Source organism: Salvelinus alpinus, chromosome 28 (assembly GCF_045679555.1).
Source record: "Salvelinus alpinus chromosome 28, SLU_Salpinus.1, whole genome shotgun sequence".
NCBI classification, from domain to species: domain Eukaryota; kingdom Metazoa; phylum Chordata; class Actinopteri; order Salmoniformes; family Salmonidae; genus Salvelinus; species Salvelinus alpinus.
The window spans coordinates 6,337,192-6,365,029 of NC_092113.1; the positions used below are offsets into that span (position 1 = coordinate 6,337,192).

General features: G+C 46.9%; 1 protein-coding gene across 2 annotated transcripts in view; it reads right to left on the minus strand.

Annotated features, from left to right (window-relative positions):
* The window catches only part of LOC139557027 (nucleolar protein 4-like), a 163,863-nt gene that overhangs the window by 105,833 nt on the left and 30,192 nt on the right, over positions 1-27,838 (minus strand). For both annotated transcript variants that reach the window (XM_071371326.1, XM_071371327.1), the window contains exons 2-3: positions 14,194-14,346; positions 9,199-9,310 (exon numbers count right to left, since the gene is read on the minus strand). In XM_071371326.1, the coding sequence (XP_071227427.1) occupies positions 9,199-9,310; positions 14,194-14,346 (265 nt within the window). The remainder of the gene's footprint in view (positions 1-9,198; positions 9,311-14,193; positions 14,347-27,838) is intronic.

A 27,838-nucleotide genomic window follows, 5' to 3' on the forward strand; every position in this document is an offset into this window, starting at 1 on the left:
TTATTGTAGCTGGGGATTTTAACAAAGCTCATTTGAGAACAAGGCTACCTAAATTCTATCAGCATATTGATTGTTGTACACGAGCGAGTAACATGCTCGACCACTGCTACTCTAACTTCCATGATGCATACAAGGCCCTCCCCCGCCCTCCTTTCAGCAAATCTGACCATGACTCCATCTTGTTGCTCCCCTCCTATAGCCAGAAACTAAAACAGGAAGTGCCCGTGCTCAGATCTATCCAACACTGGTTTGACCAATCGGATTCCACGCTTCAAGATTGCTTCAATGACGTGGACTGGGATATGTGCCGGGTAGCCTCAGATAATAACATTGACGTATACGCTGACTCAGTGAGCGAGTTTATAAGGAAGTGTGTAGGAGATGTTGTACCCACTGTGACTATTAAAACCTTCCTTAACCAGAAACTGTGGATTGATGGCAGTATTCGCGCAAAGTTGAAAGCACGTACCACTGCATTCAATCATGGCAAGGCGACTGGAAACATAACTGTATACAAACAGTGTTGTTATTCCCTCCGTAAGGCAATCAAACAAGCAAAGTGTCAGCATAGAGACAAAGTGGAGTCGCAATTCAATGGCTCAAACACGAGACATATGTGGCAGGGTCTGCAGACAATCATGGATTACAAAAAGAAAACCAGCCCCGTCGCGCACATCTACGTCTTGCTTCCAGACAAATTAAACAACTTCTTTGCGCGCTTTGAGGACAATACAGTGCCACCGACGCGGCCCGCTACCAAAGACTGTGGGCTCTCCTTCGCCGTGGCCGACGTGGGTAAAACCCTCGCAAGGCTGCCGGCCCAGACGGCATCCCTAGCTGCGTCCTCAGAGCATGCGCAGACCAGCTGGCTGGTGTGTTTACGGACATATTTAATCAATTCCTATCCCAGTCTACTGTCCCCACATGCTTCAAGATGGCCATCATTGTTCCTGTTCCCAAGAAAGCTAAGGTAAATGAACTAAATAACTTTGCTTTGAGAGACTAGTCAAGGATCATATCACCTCCACCCTACCTGTCACCCTAGACTCACTTCAATTTGCTTACCGCCCCAATAGGTCCACAGACGATCCAATCGCCATCACACTGCCCTATCCCATCTGGACAAGAGGAATACCTATGTAAGAATGCTGTTTATTGACTACAGCTCAGCATTCACCACCATAGTACCCTCCAAACTCATCATTAAGCTTGAGACCCGGGAACTCGACCCTGCCCTGTGCAACTGGGTCCTGGACTTGCTGACGGACCGCCCCCAGGTGGTGAAGGTAGGAAACAACATCTCCACTCCGCTGATCCTCAACTCTGGGGCCCCACAAGGGTGCGTTCTCAGCCCCCTCCTGTACTCCTTGTTCACCCACGACTGCCTGGCCATGCACGCCTCCAACTCAATCAGACGATACAACAGGGGTAGGCTTGATTACCAACGACGACGAGACAGCCTACAGGGAGGAGATGAGGGCCCTGGGAGTGTGGTGTCAGGAAAATAACCTCTCACTCAATGTCAGCAAAACAAAAGAGATGATCGTGGATTTCAGGAAACAGCAAAGGGAGCACCCCATCTATCCACATCAACAGGACAGCAGTGGAGAAGGTGGAACGTTTTAAGTTCCTCTGTGTTCATATCACCCACAAACTGAAAAGGTCCACGCACACCGACAGTGTGGCGAAGAAGGCGCAACAGCGCCTCTTCAACCTCAGGAGGCTGAACAAATTTGGCTTGTCACTGAAAACCCTCACTAACTTTTACAGGTGCATAATTGAGAGCATCCTGTTGAGCTATATCACTGCCTGGTACGGCAACAACACCGCCCACAACCACAAGGCTCTCCAGAGGGTGGTGCGGTCTGCACAACGCATCACCGGGGGCAAACTACCTGCGCTCCAGGACACCTACAACACCCAATGTTACAGGAAGGCAAAAAAGATAATCAAGGACAATAACCACCCGAGCCACTGCCTGTTCACCCCGCTTCCATCCAGAAGGGGAGGTCAGAACAGGTGCATCAAAGCTGGGACAGAGAGATAGAAGCTGGTTTTCAATCTCAAGGCCATCCGATTGTTAAACAGCTACCACTAGCACGGAGAGGAAGCTGCCTACCTACAGATTTGATATCATTGGCCACTTTAATAAATGGAACACTAGTCACTTCAATAATGCCACTTTAAGAATGTTTACATATCTCGCATTACTCATCTCATACGTATATAATGTACTGTATCCTTCACTATCTATTCTTTACTATCTATTGCATCTTAGCCGCTCTGTCACTGCTCATCTATATATTTTATACTTATATATTCTTATCCACATCCTTTACTAGATTGTGTGTATTAGGTTTTGTTGTGGAATTTGTTAGATATTAGGTTTTGTTGTGGAATTGTAAGATATTACCTGTTAGATACTGCTGCGCTGTCGGATCTAGAAGCATAAGCATTTCGCTACACTCGCAATAACATCTGCTAACCAAGTGTATGTGACCAATACAATTTGATTTGATTTTGATTTGATGCAACCAGTCAGGATGCTCTCGATGGTGCAGTTATAAAACCTTTTGAGGATCTGAGGACCCATGCCAAATCTTTTCAGTCTCCTGAGGGGGAATAGGTTTTGTCGTGCTCTCTTCATGACTGTCTTGGTGTGCTTGGACCATGTTAGTTTGTTGGTGATGTGGACGCCAAGGAACTTGAAGCTCTCAACCTGCTCCACTACACCCCGTTGATGAGAATGGGGACGTGCTCGGTCCTCATTTTCCTGTAGTCCACGATCATCTCCTTTGTCTTGATCACATTGAGGGAGACGTTGTTGTCCTTGCACCACATGGTCAGGACTCTGACCTCCTCCCTATAGGCTGTCTCATAGTTTACAGTGATCAGGCCTACCACTGTTGTGCCATCAGTAAACTTAATGATGGTGTTGGAGTCGTGCCTGGCCGTGCAGTCATGAGTGAACAGGGAGTACAGGAGGGGACTGACCACGCACCTCTGATGGGCCCCCGTGTTGAGGATCAGGGTGGCAGATGTGATGTTACCCACCCTTACCACCTGGGGCGGCCCGTCAGAAAGTCCATGATCCAGTTTCAGAGGGAGGTGTTTAGTCCCAGGGTCCTTAGCTTAGTGATGAGCTTTGAGGACATTATGGTGTTGAACACTGAGCTGTGGTCAATGAATAGCATTATCACATAAGTTTACCTTTTGTCCAGTTGTGAAAGGGCAGTGTGGAGTGCAATAGAGATTGCATCATCTGTGGATCTGTTGGTGCAGTATGCAAATTGGAGTGGGTCTAGGGTTTCTGGGATAATGGTGTTGATGTGAGCCATTACCAGCTTTTCAAAGCTTGAGACTTTAGATATCGTGCACCAGCTGTTATTTACAAAAATACATAGTCCGCCGCCCCTTTTCTTGCCAGATCGTTTAGCCACGACCCCGTGAAGCATAAGATATTACAGTTTTGAATGTCCTGTTGGTAGTTTAATCTTCCGCGTAGGTCATATATTTTATTGTCTAAAGATTGCAGGTTTGCAAGCAGAATGGAAGGAAGTGGGGGTTTATTCGATCGCCTAGGAATTCTCAGAAGGCAGCCCGCCCTCCGGACCCTTTTTCTCCACCTCCTCTTCACGCAAACCACGGGGATCTGGGCCTGTTCCTGAGAAAGCAGTATATATCATTCGCGTCGGGCTCGTCAGACTTGTTAAAGGAAAAAAAGGATTCTGCCAGTCCGTGGTGAGTAATCGCAGTCCTGAAGTCCAGAAGTTATTTTCGGTCATAAGAGACGGTAGCGGCAACATTATGTACAAAAATACAAACAACGCAAATAAACAAACAAAAAAACACAATCGGTTGGGGGCATGTAAAACATCTGCCTTCTTCTCCGGCGCGATTTTACCATAGAGGGCACGACAAAACCTATTACCCCTCAGGAGACTGAAAAGATTTGGCATGGGTCCTCAGATCCTCAAAAGGTTCTACAGCTGCACCATCGAGAGCATCCTGACTGGTTGCATCACTGCCTGGTATGGTAACTGCTCGGCCTCCGACCGCAAGCCACAACAGAGGGTAGTGCGAACGGCCCAGTACATCACTGGGGCCAAGCTTCCTGCCATCCAGGACCTCTATACCAGGCGGTGTCAGAGGAAGGCCCTAAAAATTGTCAAAGACTCAAGCCACCCTAGTCATAGACTGTTCTCTCTGCTACTGCACGGCAAGCGCTACCGGAGCACCAAGTCTAGGTCCAAGAGGCTTCTAAACAGCTTCTACCCCCAAGCCATAAGACTCCTGAACACCTAATCAAATGGCTACACAGACTATTTGCATTGCCCCCCCCCTCCCTCTTTTACACCACTGCTACTCTCTGTTGCTATCAGCTATGCATAGTCACTTTAATAACTCTACCTTCATGTACATACAGTATTACCTCAAATAACCGGTGCCCCCGCACATTGACTATGTACCGGTACCCCCCTGTATATTGTCTCGCTATTGTTATTTTACTGCTGCTCTTTAGTTACTTTTATTTCTTATTCTTATCGATATTTTTTAAACTGCATTGTTGGTTAAGGGCTCGTAAGTAAGCATTTCACTGTAAGGTCTACAACTGTTGTATTCCGCGCAGGTGACAAATAAAATGTGATTTCCAAATCCCCTCCAGAATTATACTTCAGTGGCGGTTCCTTTACCAGAACACAGCCGGCTTCCATGCTGCAGACATGATGTCGGTAACTGCTGAGACACAGAGGTAAACAGAAGACATTATATAAAACTTTATTTGTTTGAGAATAATAAATGGTTAACTGGTTAATGTTGTAATTTATATATTATGTGTATCTCCATGTGCATAGAGCAAAGTAAGGGGAAACGTGCATAAAAGGAAAAGGACATTCGTTAGGCAGGGGTTTTTACTGTGCGGTCTGGCGGTGCGGCTGTCACAGCTATCAACCCCAGTACTCGGAAACATTTTCTGAGCGTAACCGAGCACCCCCTGTGGAACAGGAAAGGGCACTGTTAGGACAACGTAATGCGGTTGTCCGATAGTGTAGCGCGATAACAGAGAGAATCCAGCTTTACGCCTAAGTATTCTATTCTCTGTGTGGGCACCAAACAGCTATTTTTCTGGTTAATCTTCAACTCTTAACTCGGTGAGGTGGGTTACAATGGAAGCCATGTCTCGCACTGCTTGCACGTGTGACGGGAGCAAAGCAGGTAATCATGTATATAAACTCTCAATCCCCTGCTAGCCCGAAGGGGACAGCGAGGTATTCGCAGGCTGTGCCCTGAAAGGCAAATCTGAGAAACCTCCTGTGTGCAGGCAGAAAACTTTTGTAAAAATAAGAATCCTGCAGGTCGACTGAAGTGAACCAGTCACCTCGAAGAATAGACCGAGAGAGCACGTTAAACGCAAACTTTCACAGATAGCCATAGGTCCAGAATGGGGCTTATCCCTCCCACCATTTTTGGGAACCAGGAAGTAACGGGAGTAGAAGCCGGAATGGCTCTCTTCTGCTGGTATTGTTCTGATTGCTCTCTTGCGCAATAGAGAGGAGTTTTCCTGCTCTAGTATGCGAGCCGAGTCGCCACTCATTCTTGAAGCTAGGATCCCGTTGAAAACGGTTGGCTTCATAGCGAACTGCACTCTGTACACCTTTGTAACTGCGAACAAGACCCAGGGTCGGGCTGCGCATGCGCGCCAGTTCCCTGCTCTTGCAGCGAGTCACCCACAAGTCAGATGACAGTCACCCGCCAGTGGTGCCAGAGGGCCCTCTGGCAGTGTTTAATGGTAAGTTGCCCCTTTGTTGATTTTTTCTCTGCGCCCTTGGCAAGACACTTCGATGCGACAGATACTTTTTTACTGAAAGGGGTGGTATCAAAACACTGTGGTATAGAGACAGTGCTTGGTGGCAACTGACATTTTGTCTTCCTGCCCCGGCTAATTGAACGAGAGCCGGGAGGAGAGCTTTGGTACTGAGGGCACTTGGGGGTAAAGTGAGCTCCATCCATCTTCACTGTGAGCGGCTACATTGAAATGAGCCGCTGCAAAAGGCGAAGGGTTGTAGGATCACATATGTACCTTTCCCCCATTGTGATGGGGTGGGGGGAAGTCTGTGCTCCACTCGAGAGGGGACAGGACATGGTGTGGACTGATGGCTGCCCCTCTCTGTCCCCAATGGAATCAGTTGAGCAGGGCTTAGATGCGGCTGCGGTGAACGGCCCCTCCCCCCACTTCTGGCCTCTGAGAGCTTCAGGAGCTGTATTGATTCTTCCACAAGGAAGAGAGACGAGAATGACCAGAGGATGGGAGAGTGGCGCCTTCATTAAATAGTACCCGCAAAACATTAGTCTCAACGTCAACAGTGAAGAGGCGACTCCGGGATGCTGGCCTTCTAGGCAGAGTTCCTCTGTCCAGTGTCTGTGTTCTTTTGCTCATCTTAATCTTTTATTTTTATTAGCCAGTCTGAGACATGGCTTTTTCTTTGCAACTCTGCCTAGAAGGTCAGCATCCCGGAGTCGCTTCTTCACTGTTGACGTTGAGACTGGTGTTTTGCGGGTACTATTTAATGAAGCTGCCAGTTGAGGACTTGTGAGCTGTCTGTTTCTCAAACTAGACACTCTAATGTACTTGTCCTCTTGCTCAGTTGTGGACCGGGGCCTCCCACTCCTCTTTATATTCTGGTTAGTGCCAGTTTGCGCTGTTCAGTGAAGGGAGTAAGTACGAGATCTTCAGTTTTTTGACAATTTCTCACATGGAATAGCTTTCATTTCTCAGAACAAGAATAGACTGATGAGTTTCAGAAGAAAGTTCTTTGTTTCTGGCCATTTTGAGCCTGTAATCGAACCCACAAATGCTGATGCTCCAGATACTCAACTAGTCTAAAGAAGGCCCGTCTTATTGCTTCTTTAATCAGAACAACAGTTTTCAGCTGTGCTAACATAATTGCAAAAGGATTTTCTAAATTAGCCTTTTAAAATGATAAACTTGGATTAGTTAACACAACGTGCCATGTGAACACAGGAGTGATGGTTGCTGATAATGGGCCTCTGTACGCCTATGTAGATAGTCCATAAAGAATCTGCCGTTTCCAGCTACAATAGTCATTTACAACATTAACAATGTCTACGTGTTTCTGATCAATTTTATGTTATTTTAATGGGCAAAAAATGTTTGCTTTTCTTTCAAAAACAAGGACATTTCTAAGTGACCCCAAACGTTTGAACGGTAGTGTGTGTATACCAGCAGTTCATTTATAAAGACTCTACAAAAATATATGACATAGCATACAGCAAAATAACTGCAAACTCTTGATAACTGAACTGGTATCCTCTCTTGTATTGCACTAACATTATCCCTCAAGTGCAAGCAATGGTCCGTCTTCCTTACAGGGTCCTCCTCTCCAAGGATCATATCAACACTAATCAATCAGCGTTATCAAACTACTTATTACCTACTGGGACTGTACATACACGTGCACACACACACATTATCAATCAGTAATTGATGATGGCGCTCCTGTCTATTTACTGCAGAAGTATTGATCGTCTGCCTTGCATTTCCGCCCTTTCAGGACTCCAGACCTGAGAACATTGTCCCTTAGTAGGTCAGCAGATGAATTAAATGACAGAGATGAGACACGCTGGCTAAGAAATTGAGTTCAGCATAAGAAAGGAGTGAAATCGTCACAGGACCAGCGACCTGGGCTTGTATTAATCTGTCTCAGACTAGGAGTGCTGATCTAGGATCAGGTCCCCCTGTCCATGTCATTTAATTCATCATGATCGAAAAGGCAAAAGACGGATCCTAGGTCAGCACTCCTACTCTCAAGGATCCATGAATATGGGCCCAAACCTTCACCTCCTTTACACCTGTTCCTACTGCATCACCTATACAGCATGATGAAGGCTGAAGAGACGAAGACGAAGAGACGAAGAGACCTGACTCAAAAGACTGCCTGAAGTCAATTAAAAATAGCCCTGGCATACAGCAATGAATTGCATTCAATAATTCAGCACTGAACTTTCGTGCGAGTGGAGGGGTGCGTTTGGTTGGAGGGGTTGGAGGGATGAGGGGTCAGGGTGGGAAGGGGAGGACCCCCACGGGACAGGAAGCCAATTAGCTGCTCTCTTTATGAGCGACACCCAGCGTTAATGATCATCGTTGACACAACACTGACAGATCGGGCCTGGGAGCACTTCTCTCACTGGGTTGGGTGTGTGGGATGGAGATGAAGACGGAGGAGGAGGTTTTGGGGGGGGGGGGTTAATGTTAATTGGCATGGTTTACTTTACATACTACCCATGTTCTGTTCTTGTGGGAATATGTAAGGGCCCTCCATATATAAAGTTATGACAGCCCCTCTGTCAATATGGGAGGGACCCTGAATATAGACAAATAAAATATGTATGAAATAGCAGGGCAGCCATTGAATATTTCTCTCCATTTTCGGACTCTCCTCACCTTTTCCTTTATTTCTGCCCCATCTTTCTGTCCTACTCCAGATTTCTTTCCATTTCCATCTTAACCCCGCTAGTCTTTCTCTCTCTCTCTCTCTCTCTACTACCCGCCCCCACCCTCCGGTCGCTCTCACTGTAGAAAAGAGCTTGTTTCCTGGCCATTTCCTTTGTTAAAAGCCCCCTAATTGGGCTAATTGCAGTGTGTTAGGAACGATACAGGACACTCCAATGACTAATTTGAATAGGACTGAGGGGGGCTGGGGGGGTGGGGGTGGGGGTGGGGGTTAGTGTAGGGAGGGGGTGGGAGATGGGGGGATGGGTTGCCTTTAGGGTGGCAACAGCAACAGCAGGAGAAGGAGGAGAAGAGGGCGCAAAGCAGCTCTCAAAACCGTTTTTGTCACAACTCCTATGAAAATCCCTTCCTTCATCCATGGTAATATGTGCTTGCAGTAACAGCAGGCTTACAGACAGTCGCAGTAACAGAAGGCTGGGTTATGAAGAGACGTATAATATGATATTTGGTGATGACTAAAAATGTAATAAACAGCTAGAGTTTTACCAAATGGGCCTAAACAGAGACTGCGTCCAAAATGGCACCCTATTCCCTATATAGCCCTGTGGACCCTGTTGGTAAAGTGCTTTATATAGTGAATAAGGTGCCATTTAGACACACCAGGACCCTAGCGGAGATGATAGTCGGCAGTCTGGTCCAGAGAAAGAGATATGTTTTTTTTTAACCTTTGAACTCTGCTCCACCCGGGCTGATATGCATCCTCTTCTGACACTCGCCACAGTTCATCAGGAAACGGGTCACTGCCTCCCTGGGCAGGAAGGCATACGTCTCCGCAATCTGCCCATCAAAGAGAGAGAGAGAGAGAGAGAGAGATCACTACTAGAGCCATGGCTGATAAACATGCTGCTATTCTAATAATGAGCACTGAAGAGGTGAAACGGGAGAAGAAAAAAAGTGTAAGAGGAAAAGAGGGGAAATTAGACCTGTTTCTATAATGCTATACCATAATGGGACGTCGATTACTGTCTGTGTGTGTCTGTGTGTATTGGCTAAGCTGGGGAAGGGTAAGATTGAGGTTCTTGGGACAGATGTAATTTCTTCCCCCTTCACACAAAGACCACATTGTCTCAGCCCGTTACTGGTGACCAAGATACGTCAGCGACTTCCACTCTGCCTATTAGCCTCTCTATCTCCTTCTCTACTGTTTCTACTGGCTCCGGTTGGACTTCCTGTTAAACCGGCATCCAACAATATATAAACCCTTCACCAAGAGTAAAGGCAGCATTTGGCAGTAGGGTTTTAAGGGTTTGTACATGTGTGTGTGTGTGCGTGCGTGACGAAGAGAGCGGGGTGCTGTCTACTCTCTGAGAATAAAACGGATACAAATGTCAGTCACAGCCTTTGGTGACAGTTTGTCACTTTGTCATTTGACACGCGGCCTGGTGTCACCAGATTATCTCTAGGAGAACCGTAGTGAGCACGAGCCCATACAGGACAAGAGGGCAATCTGACACATGCACCCAAAGCACCACGTAGCCCACTGCATATCATCACTGCAACTGGGGCGAGACAGGAGAGACAGGGCGTCGGTCGGAACAGACCGAGAGGATTTTAATGGGAGACAAAGAAAGAGATGGAGAGATAGAGAGGGATGTGTTGGTAGAGAGACTACCCATAAACAGTAATGTTTTTCTTTGCTAAATCCTCTCTTACTCCCTTTCAATGTATTCCCTGTCTCTCCCCCTCCCTTGCTGTCAACTTCCCATTTTTCCTTTCTTTCTTTTCTATGCGGTCCCTGCAGTCATCCTTTCCTCCAACCTCTCCCCTTCTCCCTCAAACACGTCTCCCTCTATTCCTCCCCCCTCTGTGGCTCTTATGGCGCACACACACACACACACACACACACACACACACACACACACACACACACACACACACACACACACACACACACACACACACACACACACACACACACACACACACACACACACACACACACACACACACGCCACTGTCTCCTTCAGGCTCTAACAAACAGGAGCGGCCATGCCATCCTGGCCAGAGGGGTGCTGGTGGTGACATGAGTGAGGGGGGGATATAGAGAAAGGGAGGGAGTTGGGGAACGAGACAGCGACTCCCCTCAGATGAGTTGACTCTCTGTGTGTGACGACTAGCTAGCCTCCACCGCCATTGTCTTCCCAGTCCCAACAGAAGCTCACAAAGAGAGCCCATGTAGCCTACAGGGTGGGACTGTGGGTCTGGAATGGGCCTGTGGTGGTGAGCATGCCCACCAACGCAGCTCTGTCTGGTCTAGAGAACTGTAACAACACACACAGGGGGACAGAGAAGAGAAGTAGGCAGAAAGTTGGCTGAGCAGCGCTGCCAGCGAAGGACAGGAACAACGGGTTCCTGTGTCCTTCAATGTGGTGTGTGTGTGTGTAATAAACATTTCATGACCCAATGTGTGGCAAAGTACCCTGGAAGCCATGGCAGTGTGCAAAGGAAATCGAGAGTTAATATGCAGCAACAGAGGAAGTATTCTGTTCATTACACAGTCACAGCTCTGTTAACTCACTACGAATGTGATACTGATTTTCAGTAATTTTATGAATTCATTTGATTCATATCCATTAGAAGTTAAAGGAAATCCTAAAAATGAAAGCGCATGTGCTTTATAGTACTGAGGGAAAGATGAGTTACCATGTTCAACCAGAAGAGGGCAGTATCACCAATTGAGACGCAAAGTATCCTACTAGAACACATTGGGCAAATGAAAGGTTTTCTCCCATTGACTTTAGTACAGGGAGGAAGAACATTCTCCAAATGGCAGACTATGTTAAAACTCCCCATTTGAAAGAAAGCTAGGAAGGAATGATGAACAGAATGTTGCCCAGGTGTGTGCTTTGCACCGCGGCCATCACCATTCATCTAAATATAACTAGACATCTGGCCTTCAGCGACTGTGGCGATGTTCAGAGCGAGAGAAAGGCTGAATAGTTGTCAAGGGGAGACAGAGGAATACTTTCTCCCAGCGACCACAAGGTCAGCCTGGCACCGGAATCTCATATCCTCCCCAGCCCCATTTAATCTAAAGTGTGAAACGTTTCCTTTCATACGCACAAAAAAATATATAATCTCAGGCATTTTCTTGTAGAAGTGAGGTAAAAGAAAAAAAGAAAAGTGGTGTAGTTATGGAGGTGGTATGTGTCACAGAGATTGAGTCAAAGTTATTGACTCAAATTGAATTTATATTTTGGTGTATTTATCTGAAATGAAGTGAACTGGAGGTTCTGTGAATGAACTGAAGAGAAAAAGGCCAAGCCCAACATGAATGTTCCAGGTCAGTGGTGACTCCTGCTGAATTGTCAGAAAAATATTCAGATGATTGTCTAGAAGTATCATACAAATACTTCAACCAGGGATGGGCAACTTTGATGGGGGTGGAGGCCACAAAAAGATGGAACTCATCATGAGGGACCGCAGTGGCTCATGGCTCTGCGTAGCCACATCCACTACCTTGCCCCTCGTGATAGCAAAGATATACTAAATATATATATATATTTAGTCCCGTGTGGCTCAGTTGGTAGAGCATGGCGCTTGCAACGCCAGGGTTGTGGGTTCATTCCCCACGGGGGGACCATGATGAATATGTATGAACTTTCCAATTTGTAAGTCGCTCTGGATAAGAGCGTCTGCTAAATGACTTAAATGTAAATGTAATATATATATATACTAAATATATATATATATATATATATATATATATATTGTTCCGCTGGCATACTAAAGGGAGCCAGTTGCCCTCCCTGATTTAAACGTTTCCATTCATTTCAATGGTATTCTGAGAAAGTGAGAGTGTTAGTGTTATTGAATGTGAATCTGAAGACCAGACGGACAGAGAAAGAGAAACAGGTCACGAAACAGGAATTAATACTAAAGGCCAGAGAGGAACAGAGAACAGCATATTATTGCCAAATAATCAAAGACTGTTCGAGACAAATTCGATTTTCTTTATTTGTGCTATATTTCGAATATATTATTATGAAATATTACCTATGATAATGTGATTATGAATTCACTATGAAAGTAAGGAATTAGGAACGTATGAATTGATGTGTTATGCTCGTGTGTGGAACTCCCAATAAATAAATAAACTGGCAACAAAAGAAAAACTTTCCCTATGCCATATGGGCATGACAAACCCTAGGTATGAAGGCCAACAGTTTTTAAAACACGTAGTTTATTCTTTTGTTACTCGATTGCTTTGTTTTTGGACCTTAGAAGAAGAATAGCTGTTAGATAACAAAGGGGCTTGTGTTGTGTAAATGTTTGTTATGATTTTTCCACCAGAGGAGCTTGGTATTCTTTTTTGTTGAACGCGTCTGCATGCTTCCCATCCAAAACAATTTGAAAAAGTTTGTACATATATAACAACATTTTGTGACGTTTTCGTTCGTTTTAGTCATAGACAAGTTTTTTCTGGATGTTCGTGCCCTTGTCATTTTTTTCATGAGGCTAGTCAAAGTTCGGTAGCTGAAGTCTACGCCCCTTCGTCGGTGATTGGTCAACAGTAGGGATTCTTCAATGAAGTGTTTAATGTCGTTCAACGACAGACAACGATACTTCATGCACATTTCTTCACTTGAGAAATACTGCACCAAACATCTTAGTTCTTGATGTAAAATTGTGGAACTAAAACCTCCTCGGCAAATAGGTAAACATTTATTACAGATTGAGTTAGCTTAGATTCATTTGGAAATGTACTTGTTGTTATGGCATCTCAAGAGGGACAAACCGTAATATTGCCGCTTTTTTCTTGTTTTTCAAGCGAAGGTCTTTTAAAGGAGTATGCGAGGCCCAGACTTTCACTTCGCTTGGGCCGAGTTCTGCTAGAAGCAAACCTAGTATGTGTAACCGATGTGAAATGGCTAGCTAGTTAGCGGTGGTGCGCGCTAATAGCGTTTCAATCGGTGACGTCACTCGCTTTGAGACCTTGAAGTAGTGGTTCCCCTTGCTCTGCAAGAGCCGCGGCTTTTGTGGAGCGATGGGTAACAATGCTTCGTGGGTGACTGTTGTTGATGTGTGCAGAGGGTCCCTGGTTCGCGCCCGGGTCGGGACGAGGGGACGGACTAAAGTTAAACTGTTACATTGGTGCCGTGACCCGGATCACTGGTTGCTGCGGAAAAGGAGGAGGTCGAAAGGGGGGTGAGTGTAACCGATGTGAAATGGCTAGCTAGTTAGCGGTGGTGCGCGCTAATAGCGTTTCAATCGGTGACGTCACTCGCTTTGAGACCTTGAAGTAGTGGTTCCCCTTGCTCTGCAAGAGCCGCGTCTTTTGTGGAGCGATGGGTAACGATGCTTCGTGGGTGACTGTTGTTGATGTGTGCAGAGGGTCCCTGGTTCGCGCCCGGGTCGGGGCGAGGGGACGGACTAAAGTTAAACTGTTACATATGCAGACGCCCTTACGCGTCTTATACCATGGTCAGGAGGGCAATTTTAGAACCTTGTTTACTGGAGCCCTTACAAAGAAGAGTGTCCCATACAGACAGAGGGAGTGGAAAAAGAGAGAGGCAGTAGGCCAAGATATAGTGGTAAAGGAGGAGAACGTTTAAGTAAGGGTGACTGTGTCATAGAAGAGAAAGGTACAGCATAAGGGGAAGAGTGAAAAACAAGAGATGGAGAGAAAGACTGAGTGAAAGGAAGGAGTGTCTTCTCACCGCTTTGTAGGTCTTCTTCTGTCCGGCGTGTTTGGGTGATTTGCCGGGGTCGGCGCTGATATCTACGTGCATGGCATAGATGATGTCAAAGAAGTCCTCCACCACTGCCACCCTCTTCAGAGAGGAGTCGGACCCAGAGCCCCCATCCGCACACTGCAGGAGAGGAGGAGAGGAGAAGGAGTGGTACGTTAGCAGGCTGGATCCTTCGGTTGAGGCCTTCAGGCACCAAGGCTACACACAGACAAACAAACAAACGAACACACACACAAGCACAAGCACAAGCACACACACACAGACAACAAGGCAGGGAGGAGATTCCCACCCAGCTCTGTATCTCCCAGACTGGGAGAGAGAAGGAGAGTAATGCTGAATTTTCAGGAAGTATTGTTGCGAACCTCCCTATTCTCTCACAAGGCCAGTGGAGAGCTGTGTGTGTAGTAGGGGGAGGGAGATTGGGAGGGGGGAGATCTGCCAGGAGCACGCACACACACACACACACACACACACACACAAATCCACAAATCATAATTCATACAAGAAGGATTGTAACATTTCAGGACAGGGACAGATAGCACCTTCTTCTCCACACAGCAAGGCTGCCCATGACTGCCGACACAGAGCAGGACATCGCTAGCTGCTTCACCTTTGTCTTGTCTGCTATCTGAAGGCCAGGTACTGTCAGCCTGTGAACACGACCGAGACTTCCCAACATCACCACAGCAAGCTTGCACTGATATCCGATGCTGTTCAGGAGTGACACGGGGGCCTGGTATTTAAGCAGCTTGTCAGAAAAGGCCTGCTCCATGTAGCAGTCCAATGAGCAGCCCACCTCCAAAATCAGCCCCTCCCTCTGGCCTCCCCCCCACAAAAACAAGATCTGGCTTATTCAGCATACAAGAAAACACATTATCATCAACATCAATCCAGGCTCCGCTGACAAGAGGATGTTTGTGTATGTGTGCTGTTGGTGAGACCACCTGTCTCTCCTCAGTAGCGACCAGGTCGACAAGGCGGTCATCTCTAGCAATGTACAAGTCTTTATATGAACGGCAACCATGAACAACATGTGCAACAGACTCCATTACAACTCTGGGTGTAAACGGATCATGGTTTGCAGGGTACCAGAGTGCTAGGCTGTATTATGTGGGTAGAACTTGCAGCCTCACCTCAACAGTAAAGCAGAGAATGTCCTCGCCAATAGCAGCATTGGTATGCATGCATGCACACAGGGCCGGATTAATGCAGGGGCTTACCGGGGCTGAATCCCCTTGGCCCAGGCCCGAAGGGTGGCTCAAAAGGCAGCATTTTTTTTTTAAGGTAAATCGTTCTGAATAAAAGTTTAGAAAAAGGAAATATATATATTATGTATGTAGTATATATTTCTTTTTTTTTTTCACTGCAACCGCCAACCACAGGAAGATCCCAATCTAAGTGAGTGTAGTCAGTCTGCTACTTCCTGCTGCCACTCTTCTAATCATCAGATGGGGGGAGGAGAGGAGGTAGGGGGCCCACGTGGGTAACTGCGGGGCCCTGCCTTGATTGGGTAACGTATTAATAAAACAAAAATAAAAACCGCATAATAAATAAATGTGACTGGTCAACTGTGTGAGTCAGGAGCTGGGCCCAAGAGGCAACATAAAAAAAAAAGGTTTAATTCAACCACAGGAGCCGGCTCTAAATGTTCAAAGTACACCAGAGAGCATCATTTCGCCACAGAGGATCAATAGTTTATTAAAAAGAACTGTGGATTAAGTGTTATCACAAGCACATACAGGTATCTTCCAAAATGAAGGAAACACCAACAGAAAGCGTCTTAAAAGAGTGTTGCGCCACGATCAGCTGCCAGAACAGCTTCAATGTGCCTTGGCATAGGTTCTACAAGTGGACCTAAACCATGCCAGGAAAATGCACCCCACACCATAACATATACTTTCTATCCTTTGTTTACTTAAGGGTTTCCTTTATTTTGGCAGTTACTGGTATGACTACAGTCAGGAAGGCCACAGTTTGGGCATCATACGTTCTAAATAGGCTACAGCTTGTTGCGTTGAATAGGCTACAGCTTGTTGCGTTGAATAGGCTACAGCTTGTTGCGTTGGGCCATAGACATATAATCCATAGAAGGCTTTTGTATCACTTAACCATGGTATTTTGACTGTTAAGCTCATGGGTACACTAGCAATGGATGCCAGTCCTGACTTGAATGGGAACTGCCCATCTATAAATTATATTTCTATGGTTGGTTGCAGCTGTAAATCAAATCAAATCACATTTTATTGGTCACATACACATGGTTGGCAGATGTTAATGCGAGTGTAGCGAAATGCTTGTGCTTCTAGTTCCGACCGTGCGGTAATATCTAACAAGTCATCTAACAATTTCACAACAACTACCTGATACACACAAGCTGTAGGTTGGCCTTTTGCAGATTTCAAACTACAATCGCAGGAAAAACGCACAGTTTGGAAAGCAAATGCCTACTGCTGCAAAGAGAACTGTAGAACCAATAGTAACCCTTTTCTCTCAACAACCTGCAATTTGTAGCTAACAGCAGCACTGTTTTTCAAAGTAGCTCATCTTGAAATTGCCATGCCGAGCGCGTCGGCCATCGCCGTCAGTGGCCCGTGGCTTCCTCTTCATCATTAGATGAGTCAGTGTGCCACTGGACATTTGATTTAGTAGCCTACGATATTGTATATATATTGCCTCCTAATATTTGACAATCTGTGTGTCGCTTCATTGGCCTGGGCTAATGAATTGGGCTGGGTTTGTTTGAATTCAAGACCAGATTGATCTCAGTTTGTCAGAGTAGGCACTCATGCTGGTCATTTGTGTGGTATTAAACAAGATTCAGCTAATAGTTTTTAAAAATGCAAAACAAATACTAATTTGACGCTGCAACAACAACAAAAATCCCCATGTGTGAAAATCCTGTAGCCTATGCCACATGGCAAATGTTACTATGGCTTTATTATAAAAGGGCTTTTTCGTCAACAGTAAATTATGTTGTGCCAGGAAGGGGTTTGAGGGGTCCGAAAAAAATAAATAGAGCATATGATTTCTTAATCTGGCCCTGCACACACACACACAGACACACACACACAAAGAAAACAAGGCAGGGAGGAGATTCCCACCCAGCTCTGTTATCTCCCACACTGGGAGAGAGAAGGAGAGTAATGCTGGAATATCTGGAAGTCTTGATGGGAACCTCCCTATTCTCTCACAAGGCCAGTGGAGAGCTGTGTGTGTAGTAGGGGGAGGGAGATTGGGAGGGGGGATACCTGCCAGGAGCACACACACACACACACACACACACACACACACACACACACACACACACACACACACACACACACACACACACACACACACACGCACACGCACACGCACACGCACACACAAAGTCCCTGTGAAAAAACAGCAGGTGATGCATTTAAATCACTACAGTGAAATGGCTTTGAAGTGTATTTTTTCATAGCCTTTGTTTGGTTGTTTCTTTCTTTCACTGGCTGTTGAATCATTGTATTCTCCGCCCGGCTAAAGTGTGTGGTCAACAAACTGACAAAATTGTCATGGTAAGAGGGGTGAGATCTTTTTTCTTTGTTCAGGATCTTCAACATGACCAGAAGCAACAGAACCAAAACTAAAGAGCCATGAAACTCGAATCTGTCATTTGTACTCTCCACCTTAGAAAATATGAACAAAACATTGATAAGGTTATCAACACCATAGTTAAAAGGTTTGCATAGCTCAAAAACATTACATTTAATGAAGTCATTTCATTCTCATTTTGTGGAATTCTTCATATATCCATCTTCACAATTGATAAGGAATCTATCGGGATCCCTTGCCTATCTTTACACTAATCCTGTTCAGAGATCCAAGCTCAAGCTTCAACAGCACAAAGCAGCAAACAGGTCCTGGCTAGAAATGGGTGTGGGAAAAAAACTATTCTACTTCCAACCAGCATTCTGCTCACCGTAAGGCAAAACTTGCTGCCATGACAACGAGTGCCAACCTCTTGGGCAGGTGTGCGGGGCAGCGGGTCATGTGACACAGGCTGCACCTAGTAAAACTGGAATTGTGTCCACAAACACAACAAACGGTGTGTGGATTTACGCATGATCCAAAATACCCCTACACACAAGTCACACGCACCACATTCTCTCTGACTCGTTCCTCATGATTTTGTCTCTATCTACATCTGCCCTTGTTTTATGCTCTAACCTTCTATTTCTATCATTTGGTCTCATCTCTCCACAGTCGTTCTCTCCTAATGTGAGTATATTCCCAGTATGTGAGCTGAGCTGAGATGTCTGTCTGTTCTGTGTTGCTGGGCACGCCCCTCCACTGGCTTTGTGTGGGACTCATTGGAGCCGACAGGTGAACATGGGGGAGGTGTGTGTGTGTGTTGGGGGGGTACTTCTCTCCTCATTACTGTTTAAAACGTTGATCCCTGGGCCTCCTTTAACAGATGCAATAGTCAGGAAGTCAGTCAATGCACTAACGCACTCACCCCCCCAACCCCACTTGCACTCCTCCTTCCCCCTAAACTCCCTCTATCCTCTCGGAATCCCTCACCACCCTCCTTTTTCCTCCCCTTCCAAATCCTTTTTTTCCCTTAGTCTACAAGTTATTCCTTCTACTAGCCTAGTCTTTCTCTCTCTCCCCCTCGGTCTCACCCTACCCTTCTCACTCTACCTCAATCCCTCTGCTGCTCTCCCTCGCTCCGGCTGTCACTAGCGGCAGGTAACGAGGGTTGCCATGGCAGCATGGAGCAGCGTGCGGCATAGAAATAAAAGGAATGGCTTAATGGATGGACTGGCGGCCATTGCGAGTGTACCCATAAGAGCAAAACAGGAACAAAAAGCAGGAAATAAAAGCAGGAAGTGTACCCATAAATGAGTCACGTGATTTGTTGATTCAACAAAGCCACATCAGTTAACATCATTTGAATGAACATTACCATGGAAATGATTGTGTCACAATACCAGGCAGTCATTGTGTACCCATGAGTTTACCAGTCAAATTTCCAGGGTTAGAGGTTTCAAGCCCGTTCTATTCATTATATTTCTATGGTGTGCGGGGCAGAGGGGGCTGCATGCTTCTAAAGCGCCAGCTCTCTACACGCCCGACGTAACACTAGTGATGATGATGATGATGAGGATGGTATTTCTCATCGACAGGTAGAGGCATCGATGAGACAAGGGGACTGTTGTTGATTACTCTATAGAAAAACGACAAGGCCCTTTGCGGATAACATTTGACATTAACATAGGACAATGCTGGGTCTTATTTGTCTGTTGCAAAAAAACGTTTACTTAAGTGTGTCATAATGAATACAACCCTGCTCTCAAGCTTGTAGAGCTGCACGGTGTGCCACTGTGCCAGCTCCAGCAGTCATGCCCTTTACAGGGAGGTCAAAGGAGAGGAATGCACTGGCCCACAACCACCATACCACTCTACCTCCAGGAGGTATGACTACTACTAGGGAAGGACACGTGAGCTGCATGCCTGCCTACCCACTGTCCCCGTGGCTGCCTGGGACACATGATGACGCAACCCCCCCCCCCCCCCCTCCCCTGCCCCCATCCTCTGCCCACATACGGTTGTAGGGCACATCAGCGGCCCGGGACGATAGCGTGTGCGACAGCAGAAACCGGCGTGTACGTGTACGGATATATGTGGGGCACGGGGGGGAGGAAGGGGGGGGGGGGGGGGGTCACAGCAGACAGGACAGGACAGTGGGCACCCACTCGCCTCCAACCCCCACTCCCTGCCTGCCCGGCGATGGGATCAAAGTCACAGCACAGGGAGAGAGAAAAGGAAAGGGAGAGAGGGCTAGGGCAAGGCTGCCTGCCCTGCCGCATTCATGCCACACATGACCGAACAAACAAACATACATACATAAATATGTAGCCTATGTACAGGTAACTGCCAATATAATGGAAACGCTTGAGTAAATGAGGGATACAAAGTACATTGGAAGCAGGAGCTTCCACACAGGTGTGGTTCTTGAACACTTATGGGAGATTCTGGAGCGGCGCCTGAGACAGCGTTTTCCACCACCATCAACAAAACACCAAATGATGGAATTTCTCGTGGAAGAATGACGTCGCATCCCTCCAATAGAGTTCCAGACACTTGTAGAATCTATGCCACGGTGCCTTGAAGCTGTTCTGGCTCGTGGTGGACCAACCCCCTATTAAGACTATGTCGTCTATTGTCTATGTTGGTGTTTCCTTTATTTTGCCGTTTCAGGCAGCCCTCGTGCACCCATGCATACACACATGTAAATACTGCTCATGCATGGGAGGGAATTATGGTCGTAGAGAACAAAGTTCAGCTGGATAGCATCCAATTTAACCGAGGGATAGTCCGAGGCAGCAGGCAACACACACAGACACAAAACGTTTTGAAATACACTGCTCAAAAAAATAAAGGGAACACTTAAACAACACAATGTAACTCCAAGTCAATCACACTTCTGTGAAATCAAACTGTCCAACTGCAACACTGATTGACAATAAATTTCACATGCTGTCGTGCAAATGGAATAGACAACAGGTGGAAATTATAGGCAATTAGCAAGACACCCCCAATAAAGGAGTGGTTCTGCAGGTGGTGACCACAGACCACTTCACAGTTCCTATGCTTCCTGGCTGATGTTTTGGTCACTTTTGAATGCTGGCGGTGCTTTCACTCTAGTGGTAGCATGAGACGGAGTCTACAACCCACACAAGTGGCTCAGGTAGTGCAGCTCATCCAGGATGGCACATCAATGCGAGCTGTGGCAAGAAGGTTTGCTGTGTCTGTCAGCGTAGTGTCCAGAGCATGGAGGCGCTACCAGGAGACAGGCCAGTACATCAGGAGACGTGGAGGAGGCCGTAGGAGGGCAACAACCCAGCAGCAGGACCGCTACCTCTGCCTTTGTGCAAGGAGGAGCAGGAGGAGTACTGCCAGAGCCCTGCAAAATGACCTCCAGCAGGCCACAAATGTGCATGTGTCTGCTCAAATGGTCAGAAACAGACTCCATGAGGGTGGTATGAGGGCCCGACGTCCACAGGTGGGGGTTGTGCTTACAGCCCAACACCGTGCAGGACGTTTGGCATTTGCCAGAGAACACCAAGATTGGCAAATTCGCCACTGGCGCCCTGTGCTCTTCACAGATGAAAGCAGGTTCACACTGAGCACATGAGCACATGTGACAGACGTGACAAAGTCTGGACACGCTGTGGAGAACGTTCTGCTGCCTGCAACATCCTCCAGCATGACCGGTTTGGCGGTGGGTCAGTCATGGTGTGGGGTGGCATTTCTTTGGTGGGCCGCACAGCCCTCCATGTGCTCGCCAGAGGTAGCCTGACTGCCATTAGGTACCGAGATGAGATCCTCAGACCCCTTGTGAGACCATATGCTGGTGCGGTTGGCCCTGGGTTCCTCCTAATGCAAGACAATGCTCGACCTCATGTGGCTGGAGTGTGTCAGCAGTTCCTGCAAGAGGAAGGCATTGATGCTATGGACTGGCCTGCCCGTTCCCCAGACCTGAATCCAATTGAGCACATCTGGGACATCATGTCTCGCTCCATCCACCAACGCCACGTTGCACCACAGACTGTCCAGGAGTTGGCGGATACTTTAGTCCAGGTCTGGGAGGAGATCCCTCAGGAGACCATCCGCCACCTCATCAGGAGCATGCCCAGGCGTTGTAGGGAGGTCATACAGGCAACGTGGAGGCCACACACACTACTGAGCCTCATTTTGACTTGTTTTAAGGACATTACATCAAAGCTGGATCAGCCTGTAGTGTGGTTTTCCACTTTAATTTTGAGTGTGACTCCAAATCCAGACCTCCATGGGTTGATAAATTTGATTTCCATTGATCATTTTTGTGTGATTTTGTTGTCAGCACATTCAACTATGTAAAGAAAAAAGTATTTCATAAGAATATTTCATTCATTCAGATCTAGGATGTGTTATTTTAGTGTTCCCTTAATTTTTTTGAGCAGTGTATAATGCTGACACTGGACCCTGGCAAGAAAGCAACAGAGGGGCATGAAAACGACCAGAGTGAAACAACAAAGGGTAGAAATAAATGTCCTGCTATGTTTTTTGACGAGGTTACAATGCGAGGAACTGTGCTTACTGTGCCACCATCACAGTTGGGTGTTAATCTATCGTTCCATCTATCTACCCATCTCATCTCTCTATCCCTAACTCACTCCATCTCCCTCTGTGATTCCTCCCTCGACCCTTCACTCCCTTCACTCCCCTCATCCCTGCTCTCTCTCTCTCAATCCCTCTCTCCCAGGCTCCATCCCCTTTTCCGCCGCACCTCCAGGCCTGTGGTCTCTCCAGCGGCACATAATTAGTGCAGCCTTCCTCCTCTCTTTCCCTCCTTCTACCTCTCTCCACCCCCCACCCCCCATCTCTCTTTCTGCCTTTCTCGCTCTCTTCAACTCCCCCGTCCCGTTCCAAACAGCCCTGTTGCTAGGAGACGCGAGGGGTCGATTCAGTAAACGTCTGCCTGGCCCTCGCCCTGCCAGCCCACCCCACCCCACCCCCTCTCCTCTCCGGTGGGCGGCTCGGAATGGAGGGATGAAGGGAAGGAGGAAGGAGGAGAGCAGCAGCGTGCACAGCCCCTGCAGACGGGAGGGAGTGTGTCCAGCTGCAGAAGCAAGCAGATGCAGACAACCTGCTTCACTTCCAGGACACACACACACACACACACACACAGGACACTTACACACATATGCTCACAAACATGCTCATCAAGAACACACATGTAGACAGGCCCATTATCAAACACACAGAAAGCCAACCCATACCCAGGCTTAAAATAACAAAAGACCCAGCTGGTGTGATAACATCAATGATAAAACATCTCCTAACCATACTAACATAAGCAGCCTGGCTTTCTATCCACTCAGGTGTGTGTGTGTGTGTGTGTGTGTGTGTGTGTGTGTGTGTGTGTGTGTGTGTGTGTGTGTGTGTGTGTGTGTGTGTGTGTGTGTGTGTGTGTGTGTGTGTGTGTGTGTGTGTGTGTGTGTGTGTGTGTGTGTGTACATGCAGCCCCATGCCTTTGTTTTTTTGCCAACAGTCATTAAGCCCAGATATAGTACTAGTATATACCGCTGCCAATTCCCTAATCATCCTCTTTATGCATCGGGCAACCTCATCATTGTGGTGGGTAGTGGGTACACGCCTCGGAGCAAGCTGCGGGCTGCAGGCAGGCGCAGCTGCAGTGGAATGCGGCTCCACAAAGCATACGTACGTTGGTGACCTGTTTATGTTCTCTTCTGTTCTCTCCAGTCAGAGAGAGAGAGAGAGAGAGACAAACAAGAGACACCCCTTTTAAGATGAGCCGTCCCAGAAACACAATACAGATGGGGCTCAGGGAGAGAGATGGAGGGGGATGTAGAGAGAGAGAGAGAGAAGAGAGAGAAAGAAAGAAAGAATAGGAGACAGAGAGACGGGGAAGAGGCTGGAGAAAAGGGTTGAGTGTATTGTGTTCACAGCTCTGTGTTATCTCACAGTGAATCCAACAGCCAGTCCCATTTTATGGGCCAATCTTCCCTAAATGGCTGCGTTAGTAAACAAACTGATTACAGATCAGGGTGCCCACAGGGTGCCCAGCGTGTGCCAACCAGGGCAAGGCTCTGTGTCTGTCTGTCTGTCTGTCTGTCTGTCTGTCTGTCTGTCTGTCTGTCTGTCTGTCTGTCTGTCTGTCTGTCTGTCTGTGTCTGTCTGTCTGTGTCTGTCGTCACAGCTTCCGGAGGGCTGGGTGGCACAGTCTGGCATAGCCTTCCCCATCTTAATATCCCCATCCCGTTTTTCTCCCTCTCTCAACTCCTCTCTCCTTTGCTCTCATTCTTCAGATGCCCCTGTTCCATCTCCCTCCTCCCCCACCTCTCTCTGTATCTTTCTTTACCCTATCCTGCTCTCTCTACCCCCCACCCACCCCATCCTCTCTCCTCTTTCTCCTCCTCTTCTTCTCTCCAGTCCTTTGACGATGCTTCATTATGTTAGCGTTAGTTGGGTTAAGGCGCTGGCGGCCTCCTCCTCTGCTCTCTCTCCAGTCGAGGATTAAAACACTCGACAATCCCAATATCCCTCTCCAGACACTCCAGATCACTTCTATATGCCTCCCCTCATCCTCCCCTCGTCCCTCCTCTCCTCTCCACCCCAGCGCGCTCACACGCTGCCTGCTATGTTCTATCGCCCGCGTTTCTATGTGCTAATTTCTGCCCATACTGTACCACCCAGCAGCAGGAGAAATACAACACAACTACAAACATCATGGAATGAATACCCCAGTAGCCCACCTGTTATAGGGACTACCAATAACATAATGGAATGAATGCCCCAGTAGCCCACCTGTTATAGGGACTACCAATAACATCATAGAATGAATACCCCAGTAGCCCACCTGTTATAGGGACTACCAATAACATCATGGAATGAATACCCCAGTAGCCCACCTGTTATAGGGACTACCAATAACATCATAGAATGAATACCCCAGTAGCCCACCTGTTATAGGGACTACCAATAACATCATGGAATGAATACCCCAGTAGCCCACCTGTTATAGGGACTACCAATAACATCATAGAATGAATGCCCCAGTAGCCCACCTGTTATAGGGACTACCAATAACATCATAGAATGAATACCCCAGTAGCCCACCTGTTATAGGGACTACCAATAACATCATATAATGAATGCCCCAGTAGCCCACCTGTTATAGGGACTACCAATAACATCATAGAATGAATACCCCAGTAGCCCACCTGTTATAGGGACTACCAATAACATCAGAATGAATGCCCCAGTAGCCCACCTGTTATAGGGACTACCAATAACATCAGAATGAATGCCCCAGTAGCCCACCTGTTATAGGGACTACCAATAACATCAGAATGAATGCCCCAGTAGCCCACCTGTTATAGGGACTACCAATAACATCATAGAATGAATGCCCCAGTAGCCCACCTGTTATAGGGACTACCAATAACATCATGGAATGAATGCCCCAGTAGCCCACCTGTTATAGGGACTACCAATAACATCAGAATGAATGCCCCAGTAGCCCACCTGTTATAGGGACTACCAATAACATCATAGAATGAATGCCCCAGTAGCCCACCTGTTATAGGGACTACCAATAACATCATAGAATGAATGCCCCAGTAGCCCACCTGTTATAGGGACTACCAATAACATCATGGAATGAATGCCCCAGTAGCCCACCTGTTATAGGGACTACCAATAACATCATGGAATGAATGCCCCAGTAGCCCACCTGTTATAGGGACTACCAATAACATCATAGAATGAATACCCCAGTAGCCCACCTGTTATAGGGACTACCAATAACATCATGGAATGAATACCCCAGTAGCCCACCTGTTATAGGGACTACCAATAACATCATAGAATGAATGCCCCAGTAGCCCACCTGTTATAGGGACTACCAATAACATCATAGAATGAATGCCCCAGTAGCCCACCTGTTATAGGGACTACCAATAACATCATGGAATGAATGCCCCAGTAGCCCACCTGTTATAGGGACTACCAATAACATCATAGAATGAATGCCCCAGTAGCCCACCTGTTATAGGGACTACCAATAACATCATAGAATGAATGCCCCAGTAGTCCACCTGTTATAGGGACTACCAATAACATCATAGAATGAATGCCCCAGTAGCCCACCTGTTATAGGGACTACCAATAACATCATAGAATGAATACCCCAGTAGCCCACCTGTTATAGGGACTACCAATAACATCATAGAATGAATGCCCCAGTAGCCCACCTGTTATAGGGACTACCAATAACATCATAGAATGAATGCCCCAGTAGCCCACCTGTTATAGGGACTACCAATAACATCATGGAATGAATACCCCAGTAGCCCACCTGTTATAGGGACTACCAATAACATCATAGAATGAATGCCCCAGTAGCCCACCTGTTATAGGGACTACCAATAACATCATAGAATGAATGCCCCAGTAGCCCACCTGTTATAGGGACTACCAATAACATCATAGAATGAATGCCCCAGTAGCCCACCTGTTATAGGGACTACCAATAACATCATAGAATGAATGCCCCCAGTAGCCCACCTGTTATAGGGACTACCAATAACATCATGGAATGAATACCCCAGTAGCCCACCTGTTATAGGGACTACCAATAACATCATAGAATGAATGCCCCAGTAGCCCACCTGTTATAGGGACTACCAATAACATCATAGAATGAATACCCCAGTAGCCCACCTGTTATAGGGACTACCAATAACATCATAGAATGAATGCCCCAGTAGCCCACCTGTTATAGGGACTACCAATAACATCATGGAATGAATACCCCAGTAGCCCACCTGTTATAGGGACTACCAATAACATCATAGAATGAATGCCCCAGTAGCCCACCTGTTATAGGGACTACCAATAACATCATAGAATGAATGCCCCAGTAGCCCACCTGTTATAGGGACTACCAATAACATCATGGAATGAATGCCCCAGTAGCCCACCTGTTATAGGGACTACCAATAACATCATAGAATGAATGCCCCAGTAGCCCACCTGTTATAGGGACTACCAATAACATCATGGAATGAATACCCCAGTAGCCCACCTGTTATAGGGACTACCAATAACATCATAGAATGAATGCCCCAGTAGCCCACCTGTTATAGGGACTACCAATAACATCATAGAATGAATGCCCCAGTAGCCCACCTGTTATAGGGACTACCAATAACATCATGGAATGAATACCCCAGTAGCCCACCTGTTATAGGGACTACCAATAACATCATAGAATGAATGCCCCAGTAGCCCACCTGTTATAGGGACTACCAATAACATCATGGAATGAATACCCCAGTAGCCCACCTGTTATAGGGACTACCAATAACATCATAGAATGAATGCCCCAGTAGCCCACCTGTTATAGGGACTACCAATAACATCATAGAATGAATGCCCCAGTAGCCCACCTGTTATAGGGACTACCAATAACATCATAGAATGAATGCCCCAGTAGCCCACCTGTTATAGGGACTACCAATAACATCATGGAATGAATGCCCCAGTAGCCCACCTGTTATAGGGACTACCAATAACATCATAGAATGAATGCCCCAGTAGCCCACCTGTTATAGGGACTACCAATAGAATATTTAAAAAGGGTGATGATGATGATGAAAATGATGGGGATGATGATGAGAGGTAGTAGTCAATGGTTGTCGTTATCATCATCATCATCAGTGTCTTTAACTGTATCACAGAAGTGATACTGGTATTATAATCACTGTTGTCATTACAGCATGCTTTAGGGAGGGAGCGTTGCTTGTTGCATTGCAATTACCCTGTACAGACAGACAGACAGACAGACAGACAGACAGACAGACAGACAGACAGACTCAGGCCCCAGTCCCAGTGAGGCGCCGTAGCAGGGCTAATTATCCAGCGGCGTTGGCAGAGCCGAGAGGGGCACAGTGAGAGGAGGGGGATGGGAGGATGGGTGTGTAGCGAGGGGGAGGGGGTTGGAGAGGCAGTCCTTTGTCCCACAGCAGCATCCTCTCCTGAGAGAGACGGGAGAACGAGGAGGCATCATGGGGAT